The following is an 18904-nucleotide window of genomic DNA, read 5'->3' as shown; positions in this document are numbered from 1 at the left end:
ATGCTGGTACCCTGGTTGATAGTCCGAGGCTCAGGAACCTTCCCCTCTGAGCTCCGGTAGAGATCTTGAGGTTGCCTGTATCCAGTTATGACATCCCATCCTCTCCCTTATCCCCACCCTTCTATTAAATACGAAGGAAACCTCTCTGACTGATGAAGTTAAGTTCTCTAAAGAATTGCCAGTGTTCAGAGAGACAAAAAGCAAATATAACCTGATTTTATTTTTATAAAAGGATAGTTGTGATTCCTAATTTCCTAAAGACTGTCTTTAAATCCTACCCTCTTCCTAATATGTCTTGGAACTGTATTTCAAACCTTTTTAGTATTTTACATTTACATTTTAAACCTGTAAGATTTGAATATTGAGGCATAAGAACAGTGTTATATGGTCAAAGCTTATCAATTACTAAACAGAAGCACAACAAAAATTAAAACAGTTTTATTCATTTTGTAGCTAACATAGAAGCTAGATTTTTTAAAGAATCTATTTTTAGTGTTGGACTATATAACACTTGGTGTTATAGATGTGATAACTGTACTGGTAACAGAAGATACTGGAGAAGGGAATGGCAACCCACCCCAGTATTCTTGCCTGGAGAATTCCGTAGACAGAGGAACCTGGCAGGTTACAGTCCATGGGGTCACAAAGAGTCAGACACGGTTGAGCTACTAAGCATACCACAGCACAACTGAAGATATTTCAGATGAAGTCATTAATTAGTACCATTATAGGCAAAGGTACTTTTTTTGCAGCCAAGGGAGACTTGATCACTAACTTGGCAATCTAATTTTGTAAGGCTCAGTGACAGATGTTGATGATTTGCTTATCATTTGGTTAGTCACAGAGCTTTTTATTTTCTGTTTGTATTTTTGCCTTTTTAATAATAAAATGGAGATGTTTTCGTTTTTTTCCTTCTGTTGGTACAGATCTGTTTGCCTTCTAGGTAGGACCAGGTGAAATTTAGTATTGGTGTTTTGTAATCATGAAATAAACATACAAAAATATGTATACTATAATATTTATCTTAAATAATAAGACAAATATCTGTATGTTTATTATTCAGCTTAAGAACTTGAACATTACCAAAATCTTCAAAGCATCCTTTAACCCTTCCAATAGCACCTCCTTTTTCTCTCCCACAAGTAGTAACCACTGTCCTGAATGTTGAGTCTATCATTTCTTTGCTATTTAAAAAATTTTTTCATGTATATATGTATCCCTAAAAAACATAGTGGTTTCCATTTTCATATTTTTGGATTTACTAAAATGGTAGCACTGTGAATACTTTCCTCTGTGACATGCTTTTGGCTTAATGATATATTTGTGAAGTCAATCCATAAGAACATATTTCACAAATGCATAGTTTTCCCTTCATCTGCAAATGCTGTAATACCACAATTTATGTATTTATCCTCCTTAATAGATATGAGTGTTGTTTCCAGGTTTGTGCTATTATCAATTGATAATTCTTGCTGTGTTTCCTGATACACATGTATGATTGTATCTCTAAAATTCATATTTTGGGCTTGAATTGCTGGTCATGGTATTACTGTGTTCTTTTTCCTGTTGTTCGTCATACTGATGTGGCTTTCTCCCTGATTCTTGGGGACATCATTGGTGAACTGTTTTATTTGAGTTATTTGCATATTGTACACAAGGAGGGATAGCGCATGCTGATGCTTTCCACCCTGCTTATAGTTATCTAGTCTTTTTGCCAGTAATCTTAGTACAGTGTGACTCCTTCATTGCCAAAACTAATATTTGTCATGCTCTGATCAGTGCATTAACACTCCTTGAGCATTTACTGTGTATACGGTATATACAGAGTGTCATGATATGTCAAAAAAAAAAAAAGCATTGCTTACTATAGTAACAATGGAATATTTCTAAAAGCAAAAAGAAAATAATGCATTGATCAGCATATTATAGATCCCTATACCAAAGAGTCCGACTTGTATTTTGGTATATTAGCTTATGCTGCTGCTGCTGCTAAGTCACTTCAGTCGTGTCCGACTCTGTGCGACCCCATAGACGGCAGCCCACCAGGCTCCCCCGTCCCTGGGATTCTCCAGGCAAGAACACTGGAATGGGTTGCCATTTCCTTCTCCAATGCATGAAAGTGAAAAGTGAAAGTGAAGTCACTCAGTCGTGTCCGACTCTTAGTGACCCCATGGACTGCAGCCCACCAGGCCCCTCCGTCCATGGGACTTTCCAGGCAAGAGTACTCTAGACAAATTATTTAATCCTTCTGAAGATATTTTCCTATGTTTAAAAAATAGGGATAACAGTATTTGTCCTACCTATCTGATAAATACATTATGAAAATAAAATGAGACAGTAGCTATCAAAGCCCTTGAAAGTTTTTCATCATTAATATAATGTGTGATTTAGAATTCATGGACTTATGCATTTACGGCTGTCTGATATCACATTTTGTGTGTTAATTACAGTATGCCATTTTGGGCATACATTGTGTTTAGTACTCTGCTATGCATTAGAAATTAGAAATGCTATGCATTTTCTTAAGAAGCTCACTTTATAAGCAAAAGGGAACAAGAAATAATTAAGAGTGGTGCACGTCATTGTAATACGCTGATTTGTTGCTGGTCCCAGCAGGTAATTGAAGGGTACAGATTACCTGAGATGTCATAGAAACTAGAGCCATTGATGGAATAACAAGCTTGATTGTGTAGCAGTAAATTGACCTGTGCACTGTAAATGCCATGTCTTCTCCTGTAGCATTCACAACTAAGTTAGAGACACATCCTTTTCCTAGCAAAGTTCTCTTTAGAAGGGTATGGCAAAGAGCAAATATACTTTCAGGAGAAAGAATTTCTAGTATTATGGAAAATGTTTGCAATATAAGTGATATTTTTTCAGCCAATTTTAAGAACCTGGGGATTACAAACTATCATAGTTTGGTAATGGTGTTGTTGAGGGTGATGGGACATTTGAGAATGATGTGCCTTTGAATTCTGCATGTACCAATGTGAAAGTTAGTGCTTCTGTGTCACTCAGTTCAGTTCAGTCGCTCAGTCGTGTCCGACTCTTTGTGACCCCATGGACTGCAGCACACCAGGCTTCCCTGTCCATTATCAACACCCAGAGCTTTCTCAAACTCACGTCCATTGAGTTGGAGATGCCATCCAACCATTTTATCCTCTGTCGTCCTCTTCTCCTGCCTTCAATCTTTCTCAGCATCAGGGTCTTTTCAAATGAGTCTGCTCTTTGCCTCAGGTGACCAACGTATTGGAGTTTCAGCTTCAGCATCAGTTCTTCCAATGAATATTCAAGACTGATCTCCTTTAGGATGGACTGGTTGGATCTCCTTGCAGCCCAAGGGACTCTCAAGAGTCTTCTCCAACACCACAAGTCAAAAGCATCAATTCTTCAGTGCTCAGCTTTCTTTATGGTCCAACTCTCACATCCATACGTGACTACTGGAAAAACCATAGCTTTGACTTTGTGGACGTTTGTTGGCAAAGTAATGCGTTTGCTTTTTAATATGCTGTCTAGGTTGGTCATAACTTTTCTTCTTCAAGGAGCAAGCTTCTTTTAATTTCATGACTGCAGTCACCATCTGCAGTGATTTTGGAGCCCAAGAAAATAAAGTCTCTCACTGTTTCCGTTGTTTCCGATCTATTTGCCATGAAGTGCCATGATTTTAGATTTTTGAATTTTGAGTTTCACTCTCCTCTTTCACTTTCATCAAGAGGCTCTTCAGTTCCTCTTCACTTTTTGCCATAAGAGTGGTGTTATCTGTATATCTGATGTTATTGATATTTCTCCTTGCAATCTTGATTCCAGCATGTGCTTCATCCAGCCCAGCGTTTCTCATGATGTTCTCTGCATATAAGTTAAATAAGCAGGGTGACAGTATACAGCCTTGACATACTCCTTTCCCAATTTGGAACCAGTCCGTTGTTCCATGTCCGGTTCTAACTGTTGCTTCTTGACCTGCACACAGGTTTCTCAGGAGGCAGGTAAGGTGGTCTTATATTCCAGTCTCTTTAAGAATTTCCCACAGTTTGTTGTGATCCACACAGTAAAAGGCTTTAGTGTAGTCAATGAAGCAGAAGTAAATGTTTTTCTGGAATTCTCTTGCTTTTTCTGAGATCCAATCTCTGATTCCTCTGCCTTTTCCAAATTTAGCTTGAACATCTGGAAGATCTCGGTTCATGTACATTCTCGGTTCATGAGAATTTTGAGCATTTCTTTGCTAGTGTGTGAGATGAGTGCAATTGTGTGGTAGTTTTAACATTCTTCAGCATTGCCTTTCTTTGGGATTGGAATGAAAACTGACCTTTTCCAGTCCTGTGGCTACTGCTGAGTTTTCCAAATTTGCTGGCATTTTGAGTGCAGCACTTTAACTGCATCATCTTTTAGAATTTGAAATAGCTCAATTGGAATTCCATCACCTCCACTAGCTTTGTTTGTAGTGATGCTTCCTAAGGCCCATTTGACTTCACATTCCAGGATATCTGGCTCTAGGTGAGTGATCACACCATCTGGTTATCTGGGTCATTAAGATCTTTTTGTATAATTCTTCCATGTATTCTTGCCACCTTTTCTGCTTGCCATCTTCTGCTTCTGTTAGGTCCATACCATTTCTATCCTTCATTGTGCCCATCGTTGCATGAAAAGTTCCTTGGTATCTCTAATTTTCTTGAAGAGATCTCTAGTCTTTCCCATTCTATTGTTTTTCTCTATTTCTTTGCATTGATCACTGATGAAGGTTTTCTTATCTCTCCTTGTTATTCTTTGGAACTCTGCATTCAGATGGGTATATCTTCCTTTTCTCCTTTGCCTTTAGCTTCCCTTCTTTTCTCAGCTATTTGTTTTCTCCTCAGACAGCCACTTTGCCTTTTTGCATTTGTTTTTCTAGGGGATGGTCTTGATCACTGCCTCCTGTAGTGTCATGAACCTCTGTCCATAGTTCTTCAGGCACTCTGTCTATCAGATCTAATCCCTTGAATCTATTTGCCACTTCCACTGTATAATCGTAAGGAATTTGATCTAGGTCATACCTGAATGGTCTAGTGGTTTTCCTACTGCCTTCTGTTTAAGTCTGAATTTTCCAATAAGGAGTTCGTGATCTGAGCCACAGTCAGCTCCCAATCTTGTTTTTGCTGACTGTAGAGAGCTTCTCCATCTTCAGCTACTACCCACAGTGACACATTTGTGTCACTACCCAAGAGCTAAGTCTGCACACACCCAGCCTCTGAAGCCTTAGGAGACTCCTATATTTCGTATTCTAGGTGGACATGCTGTGCATCTCAAGTTTAGTGGTTGTATTAGTCAGGGTTATCCAGAGAAACAAAACCAATAGGATACACGTACGTGCACACAGAGAATGAGAGAGGGAGAAATAATGAGGTGGGGGGGATTGATTTATTTTAAGGCACTGGCAGGTCTGACATCCATGAGGTGGTACTGGCAGGTTGCAGATTCAAGTAGCAGTAAGGCATCTGAAATCTGCAGGGCAGGGCAGCAAACTGGGAACTCAGGCAGGGTTTCTTGTTACAGTCTTAAGGCAGCATTGCTGCTTCCAAAAATCTGTCTTTTTTCTTAAGTCCTTTAACTGATTGAGATCTACTACCACCCACTCCAGTATTCTTGCCTAGAGCATCCCGTGGACAGTGGAGCCTGGAAGACTACAGTCCATGAGGTTGCAAAGAGTTGGACACGACTGAAGTGACTTAGCACACACGCACAACTTATGGAGGGCATTTGCTGTATTTAATATCTACTTATTTAATGTCAGTCACATCTAAAAAAAACAGCTCCATAGCAACACTTGGATGGGTGTTTGACTCAAAACTTAGCCAAGTCAACATGCGCAATTAAGCGTCACAGGGGACATTGAGCTTCAGAGTTGTAGTCAATGATTAGTAGAATCCTGAGCTTGTCCATAGGGGTATGTAATCGCATTTATTTTCTGTGTAGATAATCGGAAACTAAAGATCTCAGAATGTGGGGTCCTGAGCTTCTGTCTAATCCTAAAATATGATCTGTTTCATTCTAGAATATAAAATGCTATCTGATTTGCATAGATTCCTCCCAGGTGAGGTCTGCTATCATCCTCCAGCTCTTCTCCCCTTGAGGTTAGGGTTGATACTCTTCTGTTGGCATCTCTTTGGCCAGGAGGCTACATCTTATCCTAGGTTCTCCAGGCTGTACACAGAACTGCTCTATTAGTGGTACAGATCCTGTGCAATCCCAGACCAGAGCCAGTAATGCACTGTTTAACCTTTCTAGAATTGAAACGCAACCTAGAGTACAAGGAAGTGCATTTGATTTTCTTACTTTTCCTTGGCTGAAGCCCTCTTTGCAAATGTTTCAAGCATTCTGCCTTCTTGTCCAGCTGCAGTATTTTGATATTTCTTTAGAAGTAGTAGCTAGATCCATCCACCATCCATCCAGCCTCATCTCTGGTGTTACTTGGTGCTTACATCATTCCAGTGCGATCTCAGGAGGATCAGAAGATATGCCTTGTTGCGATCCTGGAAGCTTGAAATGTAGTTAGGGGACATGAAGCTGATATTTATAGTGAAGCTTACTGTAGCTTTACTATAAGAGAAAGAGAAAATGCTTATTTGATTAATTATTTTATATTAACACCCAAAAGAGATTTGCTTATTAACTGGAATTTTTAGACTACAGGCATGAGTGGTTGATCTCATTGATTAGCTTATTAGAAATAATCCATTTATTGAGTCATCCCTAACTTAATTCTAGAAGGTAAGCTGAAGTTTTTTGAAGGCATAGTGAAAAGATTAGGACTCTTCCTTCTATAAAGAAAAAAAGATTATAAGGGAATATGTACTGAAGTCTATAAAATCATAATGTAGATTATACCAAACCAAAACAGCATAACAATTTTATTACTAAGTTTACAACGGTACACATTCTAAAACATAGTAGTATCTCATTCTAGTCAGAAATAGAATCTAGTAAATTCCATATTTCTGTTTTGTCCTGTCTTAATTGATTAAAAACACTGTTTAGAAAATTATGATTGAGAACAGATCTATCCTAAGTTTTCTTTTTTAAACAAAGTGCAAGTATATGTTTTACATATTTGCTTTTACTTAGGAAAAAAAAACTTACTTAGAAAAGTACAACTTGGGTGTAGTACTATGTGGTGTAAACAACTGAACTATTTTACTTTTTACTTTCCTATGAATGAGCCAGTATATATTTATTACTGGAGTTCCAGCTGTAAAATTCAGGTAAGAAGTTTAAATATACCCTAGAGTATTATTTAAAAATAAATGTGTTTCTTTCAAATAGAATTCCAACCTTGGTCTATGACATTTAGGGGAGAAATTAAAATATTAAACTTTTATTACCTAGTAAACTGAAAATAAAGTAAAGGTTAAATAAATACAAAGCAGAAAAAAATATATATATACAAAATCACAACGTCTAAAAGAACAAACAGTTTACTGTTCTCTCTTGTGGGAGCTTTATCAGCAGTAGTAAGTAATTCCATCTTTAGGTCAGTGCTAGTACTCAAAAATGTAAACAAGTATGTATTTTGTCTATGTAAAGAAATATGCCATACGGTTTATACTTCTTTATAGATATCAAACAACTAAATGAATTGTTTCAATGCACCAGTAGGGGCCAGCAAAGAGCTCTTAGAGTTTTTCAGAATAGAGTTGGCATTGAGATATGTTTATTTGATGTGTTAAATCCTTTTTAGACTTCTTTACTTACCACAACACTCTCTTAAGTGAATGAATTGCATAGACAGTGGAATAAAATATCTTGTGTGCTCAAACTATATTGGGGTATAGTTTTTCTGTCTAATCTGCATATATTTTTAATGGAATGTTTGCTTAGGCTATTTCTTGGCAGAGTTTTAATAGTCAAAATATAAATGGAATCATTTAAAGACTGTACTGCTTGGCTGGAAAGGCCTTAAAATTACAGGAGAAAATGCTTGGTGACAGCTTCTCACAAACGTTTTTTTCTCAGACGTATGCTCAATTTTTGCAATAGAATTACTAGGCTAATTTTGTATTTCGATCCTTCAGCTTTCACTTTTTACAAGTACGTAGTGTTTTGGAAACTAAAATATTTATCTGTTTGGTTTAATGCTAAACTTTTAATTCACCCCCAAAGTTTTGGTATTTCCAAATATATACAAACATTTGAACTTTCTCCTTTTAAAAATATTAACAGTCTATATTCCTTTCTACATTTACTAAGTTGACTGGATTCCTAGTATGGCCACTATTTGGAAATGCAATCCTTGATTTGATACTCAATTACATGGAGTTTCATTCCTACCAACTTCCTGTAATTCTATCCCTATGGGTAAAAATATTAGTGGTCAAACTCTGCTGGAGAAAGTATAGGCACCGTGATTCACAGAGTTAAATGTTCATTTAGTAGAGCTGGAGTGAAAAAAATACTGTTTCAACTTGAAATGCTAGAAGATTGTTGTTCTTGTGTTACTCATTCATGCAAATTGGAGAAGGTATAATTGAAACAAGGTTGGCAGTGTTTGAGGCAGTGTGCTGCAGCTGAGCTCAGCTTAAAGGTCGCTGGAAATCAAGTGCTTTGTAAGTGAAGGCATTTTGACTACAAGCGATTCAAGACATTTTGGAAACGTCAGTCTCGGGAATGGGCCGTCTTTTTCTTTCTATGCTATCTGGTCTTTAAGGTTTTACTTAGGATGAAGACTACTACTTCTGAGCTCTTTCAGGCACCACAAATGATTTTTTCTTTTGCTGCAGTGCAGCTGCTTCTAGCCTGTCTACCGACAGAGATCTTTGTTATGACTCTCAGCCCTTAACATGTTTGGAAATGAGAACAAATGGCACAGAGCTTACGATTGCACTTTGCAGCCAGAAGAAGCAATACTTATCCTTTGTCAGAAGCCTCCGGAGATGATTTGGATAGCAGCATTCACATGTGCTTCACGAGACCAACCCGGATTTCAGCGGCGAATGTGGTTCAAATGAAGCTGACTCCCAAACAGACTGCACTAGCTCCGTTAATAAAGGAAAACCTTAAGTCTCGGGAGAGATCATCTTTTCCTTCACCTGAAAATGTTCATAAAAAGAGCAGCTGTCTGCAGATATCATTACAGCCAACAAGGTACAGTGGATGTCTTCAGCCTGGCAGTGTCTTAGCTGATGGTGATGATGCTTCGTTTACTTGTGTCTTAAAGGATGGCAGTGCTGTGGTTGATAATGAACTGAATGCCATGGGTGGGGGTGACCTCTTAAGCAGTCCTGCCCTTTGCAGTGGTGGCCTTAGTAACTTCTCAGCCAGTGAGAATGGGTCTTGCAGCAGCAATGGTAGTGATTATGGGTCCTGCACAAGTATCACCAGTGGAGGTTCATGTACCAACAGTATCCTCAGTGACAGCAGTGGTTACACTTTTCCACCAACTGATGATACCTTTTTTGGTGGGAATTTATCTTCTGACAGCGCCTCCAACAGAAGTGTGCCAAACAGGAATACTACTCCATGTGAAATTTTTTCAAGAAGTACAAGTACAGTTCCCTTTGTCCAGGATGACTTGGATCATGGACTAGAGATTATGAAACTGCCAGTGAGCAGGAACTCGAAAATTCCACTAAAACGTTGTTCATCCTTAGTCATTTTTCCTAGGAGTCCTTCAAATACCCCACCAACTTCTCCAACAAGTACAGGTACTCTTCTAAGCAAAGGATCCTATCAGACCTCACACCAGTTTATTATTTCTCCTAGTGAAATTGCCCACAATGAAGATGGCACTAGTGCTAAGGGATTTCTTTCAACAGCTGTCAATGGACTTCGGTTATCCAAGACAGTCTGTACTCCCGGAGAAGTAAGAGACATACGACCTCTTCACAGGAAGGGCTCATTACAAAAGAAAATCATTATTGCAAATAATAGTCCAAATCAGACTGTCTGTGAAAAGCCATCTGAAGGATATTCTTGTGTTTCACTGCATTTTACCCAACAGAAAGCAACTGCATTAGACTGTGAAGCAGCAAATGGTGATTGTAAACCAGAGATGTCAGAAACTGAGCTTAATTCTGATCCAGAACTTATTAAGCTTATGCATAGGACATCTGCATGTTTACCATCTTCCCAAAATGTAGATTATCAAATCAATATCAATGGACAGTTGGAAAGACCAAATTTACAGATAAACAAAAACCATGCTCTTTTACAGAGAAGTATTTCATTGGGGGGAACTTATCCAAATGCTTCCTGTTTATCTAGCCTTAAGCACAATTGTTCTAAGGGGGGACCATCTCAATTACTCATAAAGTTTGCATCTGGAAATGAAGGTAAAGTTGATAATTTAACAAGAGACAGCAACCGAGATTTCACAAATGAACTACCTAATTCTTTAAAGCATTCTTGTAAGGTAAGTTTCCTTTGGTTTCAGAAAATGTTAATTTATACTAGGATAGTTCTGTGAAGTATTTGGTAAAATTTATTATAACTTGGCTGCTTTATATATTTTCTTGGTCCTTAGCTAGCAAGTACTTTGTAGTCATGAACTTGATATTTGTGACTCTGAAAAGTGCCTAATAGTTTTTCACTGTATTTTCTATTTTATCAGCATACAAAATATGCATTTAAAAAAAAAAACCTTTCCAAAGTGATTTAAGCCATAAAACATTCTGTAGCATAACAGGCTTTAAATAATAATTTATTTTATAATACTTTTAGTATATTTTCCCCTTGAGTGGCATGGTGTTTTAAAGTCTAACTCTGTATTTCATTCTTATTTTCAAAAATGCTCATTTAGTATTCTCCCCTCTTTAAGCATTATGAAAAAAAGTAAAATATAGAAAGCCACTTAAAGTATTAAACAGTAAAAAGTCGACTTAAATGTGAAACTTTTCTTATAAGTGAACATAGAGAAAATATTTCTTTGAAATACATATATTTATTTGATCATTGATAAAAACTATTATACTGAATGTTTAAAGCAGAGGAAAAATAAATGGTATTTGCATTTGTATATACCCTTAACCACAGGAATTTTGTTCCACCCTGGTTTTCTTTAGCTACCAGTTAAGAGTGCCTTCTAAAATGTAACTCATTCTTTCGACAATATTGAACTCTAAATTTTATATTTTTAAATTTGGTTTCAATTGCTAGGCATTTCCTACTTACCTTATTAATTTGTTATTTGGATAATTTTGCTTTATTATAGTAGTAATTTAACTCCAGTGAATCTTAACCAAAACAGTTTTTTTGTATAATTTGGCCTTTCCAAAGTAGTTTAAGTGTTTTGAACTTGAATAGATTTTAAAAATTTCTGTGTTTGGAAGATCTTGCCAGATTTTAGGAAATTAAAAAAAAAGTATTTCTGACTAAACCAATTCTAGATGACAGTACATAATAGTTTGAGGCAAAGAAACTTATCTGCTTATCTGTGTTTATATAACACTAACTATCAAAATTAAAGTTTTTTTTTAAATTTCTGGGCAAATAAAGTATTAAATATTTGCTAGTTTGTTTTCTCTCTTTTGAAATCTGATGAATATAATTCTTATTACCAATGCCCAGATGTTAGTATAAGCAATTACTTTACTGAGAATGAATAAAAATCACATTTCATATTCTGATGTATGTTTTAGAATTATTAATTCCGTTTGCAAAACTTTTAAAACACTAACTGTTAGGAGATTATAATCCATTCAATTATTTTATCTCCTAAAAAAAGCAATTAACTGATACTGTGAAAAAACACATCAGTAGTTTGCTAATTGAATTACATGTACCTTGTAAATGTATTTTACGTTTAATGAAATAATTAACCTGAAACAAATAATTGACCTAGAAATATTTATAGAAATATTCTTTAAAGAATTGATTTTGTGGTAATATTATAGTTTGTTGCTTTTGATACTTTTGAAAAAATGGTCTTTTTAATGTTTTTAAATTAAATTTGCCTTTTGTGTGGCTAAAAGATATACTTTCGCTGGTTTTTCTTTAAAATTGGGTAAGCTAACGTAAACATATTTTGTGACAGCTGAATGCCTAGCTTTCTGCAGATTCTATTTTTTGCTAGATTATTCAATTATAAAATAGTTGAAGTGTGTTGTTTGCTGGAAAGCTTTAAGTTGTTCCTCCTCTTAATGTTTATTAAACAACTTTTTATATAATAATTGTAAACAGCATAGGACCATTAAACAACACATGCTAGATCTAAATTGATCTAATTGATTAGTGGTAAATTAAGGGCTTGTTTTAGGAGGGAAATAGTAATGTTGTTTTTTCTAAACATAGCAGTGACAACAATAATGGGGTTTTAGAAATAATCCTGTGTTTATCAATAATTATATATTAATCTAATTATAGTGTTATATTGTAACTCACTTATAAATAAACAGCTCCCAAAATATTTCCCATGACTCCAGTTAGTCTGGGTTAGTATTCTGATATGCTGAGTCTGGATTCACATTTAACAAGTTGATATTAGAGTAGCATTTAGTAATGTCAGCTATCTGTACCCAGCAGCCGTGAAATTAAATCACTGCTTTGGTCAGGGACCCTGGTTTCTAAAACATGAAGAGGTCTACAGATTCTTTTCCTCTGTGTTTAGCGTCCAGTCTCTAGCAGAATAGTATCCAGTTTCTAACTCTATAATCAACAGCTCATTAATGGCTAATTATTTAAATCTAGTGAGAACTTTTATTTGGATCTACAACTGGGTTCTGTGTGTTGTTTACAATTTAGAATGAAGAAGAGACTTTGTAATCTGCATGATCATGTTTATTTCACTTATTTGCCTTCAAAGAATGTACCACTAACTGGCATGTATTTATTGTATATACTTTTTGAGAGGCAATATTACTTTTGTAAAGGCTTTATAATCTGGAATAAGGCATTTATTTGATATTTTAACAGTGTGTGTATTATCAGCTTGATCAAGAGAGAGATTAGGTAGGTGAGATGGTTTTTATTCAGTTAAAAAAATTATCATTAGATTTCTAAAATCTGTGTAATAGTTTACTCTGTTATTGTTTCACTTTCCCCTATGTTTTTAAAATTTCCTGTGTTATTAGGATGCTCAGAAATTTCATTGCCCTATTATTTTAAATACTTTAGCATTTGCCCTAGCTTGTTAATATCTTCCATTCTTCATGTATATGCATATTTTTATCAGAAAGTTTGGCTTTACATTTTTCTTTTTATTGTAAAGGTTTATGTTTATTTTCTGTTATTTAATCTCAGGTAAATTGCTTAAGCCTGGTATGGTAGAACGTTAAAAAACTGCCTCAATTATTTCAAAGCCTTTAAAACTAATCTCAAGATTGTACGTTTCAATAATATATTTAGTTGTTCTTCCCAAAATAACTGTTTTAAATATACACTATTTTCAGTGTTCCATTATTTTCTGTTCTCATTTTATTAACTTTAGCAGAATATTTGGAGACATTTGGTTAAATTTATTTTGAACACTTAATCTTTCCTATAAAAATCAATATAGTTTATAAATATTGACTCTAAAACTGTGATGCAACAATGTTAATGACCAGTTTTAGAAACTTGGTAAGAATATGTGCTTGTACATGTGCATTTCTTAGAACTGAAGAACTAAAATACTAATTTCAGGGTGGTTCAGGGAGCTAAATTGTTTCCTTCAGAAATATTTTGTATTTCTCTGGAGATGATTCTTTAATTCATTTATCTAGCACATGTGTGAGTGCTTCCTGTTTGCCAGTCACAGACTCAAACTCTGAGAATAAAAGATAATAAAGCACAATGTCTTCCTGGGGGGACTCCTGTTCTTCTTAGAGACATATTGGTAGACAAGAAAAATCTCAGACTCAAATGTGATGTGCTGAAATAGAGCTGTATATGAGAAAGTGAGAAAGATGCAACAATGTGTGTCCGAAGGAGAGGACCTGGTTGGTAGTCAAAGGCTTCACAGGGGAGGTGACATTTGAGCTGAATCTTAATGGGTGAGTTGGAGTTCGCCAGGCAGAGAATCAAGGAGGATATTTAGGGCAGGGATTCTCAGTCTCAGCACTTTTTTGTTGTGGAGGGCTGTCCTGTATCTTGTAGGATGTAAGCAGCATCCCTGGTGTCCATTTACTCAATGCCAGTGGCATCATCTCCCTCACTTGTCACAATCAAAAAATGTCTCCGGCCATGGCCAAATGCCCCCCAGGGGCAAACCTGACTGATGTTGGGACGCGTTGCTATAGGCAGAAGCAACCACACGTACAAGGCTGGAGATGTGACAGAACCACGCTGTAAGTAGCGTGACTGGAGTAAACAGAGTCCAGGGTTGTGGTAGGAGATGATAACACTAGAAGTGGGTGGGAGTTCCCTGGCGTGGAGCACCCCTTGCTTAAGGAAAGCAGCGTGTCTCCTGCCGATAGACAACAGCCAGGCGACGGAAGTCGGTATTGAGAGTGTAGTGTGCTTACTTTGTGTTTGTAGATGATAATTTTTTTATGACACCATGGATTATAAGTGAATTAAACTTTTCTTAACTTGGCCAGCCAGGTGAACAGTGACGTCATGAACTAAGATGGGGAATTCAGGGGAAGGGGCCAGATTGGGAGGGCAAAGAAGAAACCATGAATCATTAAGTTTTTGTCCTGAGAAGCCGCCCCGGTTGTGCCACTGTCCAGTAGGGTAGTTGGAGATATGGGCTCAGGCTCAGGGGAGGAGTGAGAGCTGGAAATGTAGCTTGGAGTTAAGCGTCTAGTCAGACTTCGGTAAGGATGGACTGGAAAAAGCACGAAAGTGGGATGGGAGGAGTGATATATCAGAGTTCTGGGGACTACTAACTTGGGAGAAACAGTGGAGGAGGAGATAAAACGGAGACTAAGAGTCACCAGAAGGGCAGAGAGGCCAAGAGAGCTTAGAGTCCTGAAAGCCAAGAGAGTGGAAAATTCAAGGCGGGCAGCATACAATGCCATGGAATTTATGTATCCATTGAATGTAGGAGGTCTTCATGACTTTAGTAAGAGCAGGCTCAGGAGAATAGTGTGAAAGCCTGGATGAAAAAAGGATGAAACAGGTAAGGAAGCAAAAACAGGCATAGCTTGTTTGCTCAGTGTTACAAAAATAGTCATGAGTTAGTGTAGGCAAGGTTTATATTTAATGGCTACAATATAGAAGACACAGTGTTAGGCAGATATAAGTGCATAAGACAAATTGTCTGTTACAAGAATATTGCAGCCTGTTCTCTAGGAGAAAAAAAGTTCTGTAGCTCCCTGTTGTTTTACCTTAGAACAATAGAATAAGTGAGCACAGGCAGAGAAAACTGAAGTGGAGAGTCAGCAATATGAAATGAAGGGAAAAAATTAGGAGTGAAAATGTGAGATGGCCTATGAGTAGGCATAACTCTTGGTGAACAGCATTATTCAAATTTTCTCCTGCCCCTCCCTACCACCAAAAATAAGACAAAACAAAAATAGAACTTCTAGATAGAAAACAAGTCAGGGTTTAAGACTGCTTCCTAGAAACTATGTGGAGAAGAGGCACCTCTGTCTTGATGTCACCTGCTTCTTCCAGAATATGGAGCCCACTGCAGCTCCATGTTGTGAGGCCTGGCCCTTCTAGATCCTCTCTCCCCTTACAGGGGACAGGACAGACGAGAAGAGGCTAGGATCAGAGCCTTTGTGGGCAGAAGGGTCTTGGCAGAGTCCCTGGTGGTGGCCTGCCAATGTGTTGAGGTCAGGAAGATGGTTAGCAGAACAAATGAGTTCTGAGAAGGGCATCCAATGATCTTGTCAGCATATCCACAAAATACCTGAAATCTTGCTCAAGTGTGTGGTTGGGTATTCTTTGTTGGCCAAATGTGAGACTGGAAAGCTATGCTCAGGTAAAGACCCAACATTGAGAGGTACAAGAAAAGCCTTTCAAAACAAGAGGTGAACCCATCTGTGCTTATTCAGTGAGATATTGGGGGGAAGCTCTCAACACAGCAGCAGTTGTTGGGAAGTAATTTTACTTTCACTGAAACTTTAAAAACCTGTAAAATATAACTAGAGCAGCTCTGAGAACTTGGAAGGGCAAGAAACTAGCATGTTTATGTACCTCATAACCCAATTCATGGATGGGTCATAATAAAGAACACCTTGACCAAGAAATCCCATTGATGTTTCTAGTGAGGTTCTGGAATATCTGGGGGTGAGGGGAGGATCATGCTTTCTCTTGATTTAGATGTATTACATCTAAGATAAAACTGTAACACTGTAAAACATTTTGTGATTTACTGTAATAGAAAAAATATTACCAAGCAAAAAGAAGTTTATATCAAAGATATTGGTGGTACAAGGGGCAGTGTCTTTAAATGCAGTTGTTCATTAAATACAGAAACACTCTTAACTGAATTTTTATCTTTTGTCCTTCTTACCAAAGCTGAGTATAGCATTTTATGATATAGCTAAAATAATATATCTAGGACTGCTTCCTTTTTTCTCTCTTTTCTCTCAAATGTTTATTCGTAAGCTGCCTTCTAATGCTTTAAGTATTGCAATTAGAGAATAGTTCATTAAGTCATCGTTTGGACTACCAATTTTCAAATTTTCATGTGTGAGTACATCTAGAAATCTTGTTAAAAGGCAGATTATGGTATAGTAAGTAGGTCTGGGTGGGGCCTGAGGGTTCTGTATTTCTAACATGCTTCCCAGGTTATACCAATGCTGCTAAAATTCCTTAAACACACTTTGAGAAGCAAGACTTAAGACCATTTAAAAAAAAAAATGAGAACAATAATGCAGTTCATAGTCGAAATATCCAGCGAGTCTGTCTTCCACTGTTGCATAAAGAAGAACTCTATGTATACCATGGTCAGGGCTAAGCTAATTTGCAGGGCATTTTAAATCCACTTGGACATTTACACTAGTTATTGGTTGAGACCACGTAATACAGAAGAGATTGTTTGGACCAAAAGCCATTCAAGAGCTCAGTTTAGGATACTACTGAGAATGTTTGAATCTTACATTGGCTTATGTAATGAAATGAAACACCATCTGTAATCAGTGCTTACGATGAGTTATCCTTTTGATAGGTCTGTAAAGAGAAAATGAAAAAAATTCTTTATGTATAACTTTGTGTGATGCTACTTAAAAGTATACATTCCTTCTTAAGTGTAAATTGATATATGAAAATCTTAGGAACTGATCTTCCATTGGAGCAAGTGAAGACATCTTATTGGTAGCTGAGTTTTTATGGTCTTCATGGCCTAAATTCAGGAAGCCTGTGTGTGTGTGTGTTTAGTCACTAAGTCATGTCTGACTGCAACTCCATGGACTGTAGCCTGCCAGGCTCCTCTGTCCATGGGGTTTCACAAGCAAGAATACTGGAGTGGGTTGCCGTTTCCTTCTCCATTCGGGAGAATAAAAGACGTTAAACATTTCAAGTAATCAATGAGAAAAATGGAGCATAGCAAGAAAAAAGCTGAAGGTGGGGAGATAGGCAGGCAAGGAGGCAGGCAAATGTAAATTTTTTAGAATTGATTGAATCTAGAGAAGGGGTTAGCAAATGAGTAATCTTTTCTGGGCTCTCATTTACTAGAATATTATTCCCTAAATCAGAGACTGCTAGATCCTTAGTACCTAGAACAGTGCATAGCTCAGAATAAACACTCATTAAGTATTCATTAAATTAATGACTGAAGCCAAGGAACCCTTTGTAACGGGGTAGAGATGACTGTAGAATCTGGTAGGTGACCAGAATCTGAGGGTGACCAGACAACCTTGCACAGACAGATAACCAAACTGGGATATCTGAGGGATGACTGTAATGCTGAGTGGGAGCTTCTTGGTGCTTCATCCTCTGCTTGAAAGAGTGGCACACTTAAATGAATACCTTGTCCCTGGGGTGGATGCCAGTGGAATATTATGATCGTGACTCAAGGATTCGTTTCCACACTGGAGTCTGATTCATAGCCTACATATTCCACTGACTGGTGCCGTAGAGCTGTGTGTCTGGGTAGAGGCTCAGATCAAGTTTTCTAAAAAAGAAGATGGAATGGAGCAGAAGTTTTAAGAATATTTAAACCCATGTCATTTGATTAGCTTTAAGTTCATCATTGTTTAATAAAATGACTTCATTTCAGACTTGATGTAACAGCTGATTTCTCACCATTGTTCCTGGGGTTTTAAGTAACTGTTTTAGCTAAGAATGACCTTTACCTTTTGTACCAAAACTGAAAGACTGAACCCTTTTAAGGAGTCTCAGAGCTTAATGGAAACTCAGGTCATCTTCTAAGCAAATGAGTTTAACAAGTATTTATCAGAAATAGAATATGTGCCTACTGTGAGTGGCAAATATTATTCCTGGCTTTGAAGAGTTTGTACTTTAGATGAGAAGACAGCATTATCTGTTTAAATAAAGAACCAGAAAACAACATAATATATAATAAATGTTCATATGCCTACTTCAGGCAGGTGAACACCTAAACTCTGAATTATGTGATTGTCTATATAATTTTTAATTAATTCAAATTTTTATCAAGATGACACAGGTGCTTGTTTTAAAAATCAGGTGTTTTCTCATTGAAGATTTCCTTTCTGCCTTTTCCTCTTGTGTTCCCTCGCCCCAGAATTCCTATTACCCCAAGTTTGTACATCTTGGATTGATCTTATAATTTACTTTTCTCTTCTGTTCTCTGTTTCTTTGCCTCCTTATTCTGCTTTCTGGAAGATTTCCCCCAAGTGTTCCCTTCTCTTTATTTTAAAATTTTGGTTGCTTTAGTTCCTAAAGTTCTATCTTATTTTCTGATGATTGCTTATTTTTATTCTGGCTTTAGAAGTGCAGTCTCCTGCAAATATTCTTCCTGTTCTGATTTTGTAATAATCAGGGCAGGCTAAACATTTGCTATATTAAGACCATGCATGTGTCCCCAGACCTAGTTCTTTGCCTAGGTCTGGTTTTATAAATATTGGTGATAAACCAAGTCTGATTTATA

At 37.0% G+C, this 18904-nt stretch overlaps 1 protein-coding gene and 1 non-coding gene across 8 annotated transcripts in view; both read left to right on the top strand.

Annotated features, from left to right (window-relative positions):
• The window catches only part of NEDD4 (NEDD4 E3 ubiquitin protein ligase), a 132794-nt gene that overhangs the window by 36181 nt on the left and 77709 nt on the right, over positions 1-18904 (top strand). Inside the window, exon 1 of one of the 7 annotated variants that reach the window (XM_061157212.1) lies at positions 8635-10378. The exons of the other annotated variants lie outside the window; for them this stretch is intronic. Within the exon in view, the coding sequence (XP_061013195.1) occupies positions 8828-10378 (1551 nt within the window). The 5' untranslated portion in view covers positions 8635-8827. Of the gene's footprint in view, positions 1-8634; positions 10379-18904 lie in introns of those variants that run through there. 7 annotated transcript variants of the gene reach the window in all.
• LOC133067544 (small nucleolar RNA SNORA72) lies at positions 18758-18889 on the top strand. The gene has a single exon (XR_009695327.1). It is a non-coding gene; the product is annotated as a small nucleolar RNA SNORA72 (small nucleolar RNA).

The sequence above is a fragment of the Dama dama genome, chromosome 12 (genome assembly GCF_033118175.1).
Source record: "Dama dama isolate Ldn47 chromosome 12, ASM3311817v1, whole genome shotgun sequence".
Lineage (NCBI taxonomy): Eukaryota > Metazoa > Chordata > Mammalia > Artiodactyla > Cervidae > Dama > Dama dama.
The sequence above is the reverse complement of the archived record's forward strand: the minus strand, read 5'-3'. Positions and strand labels throughout refer to the sequence as shown.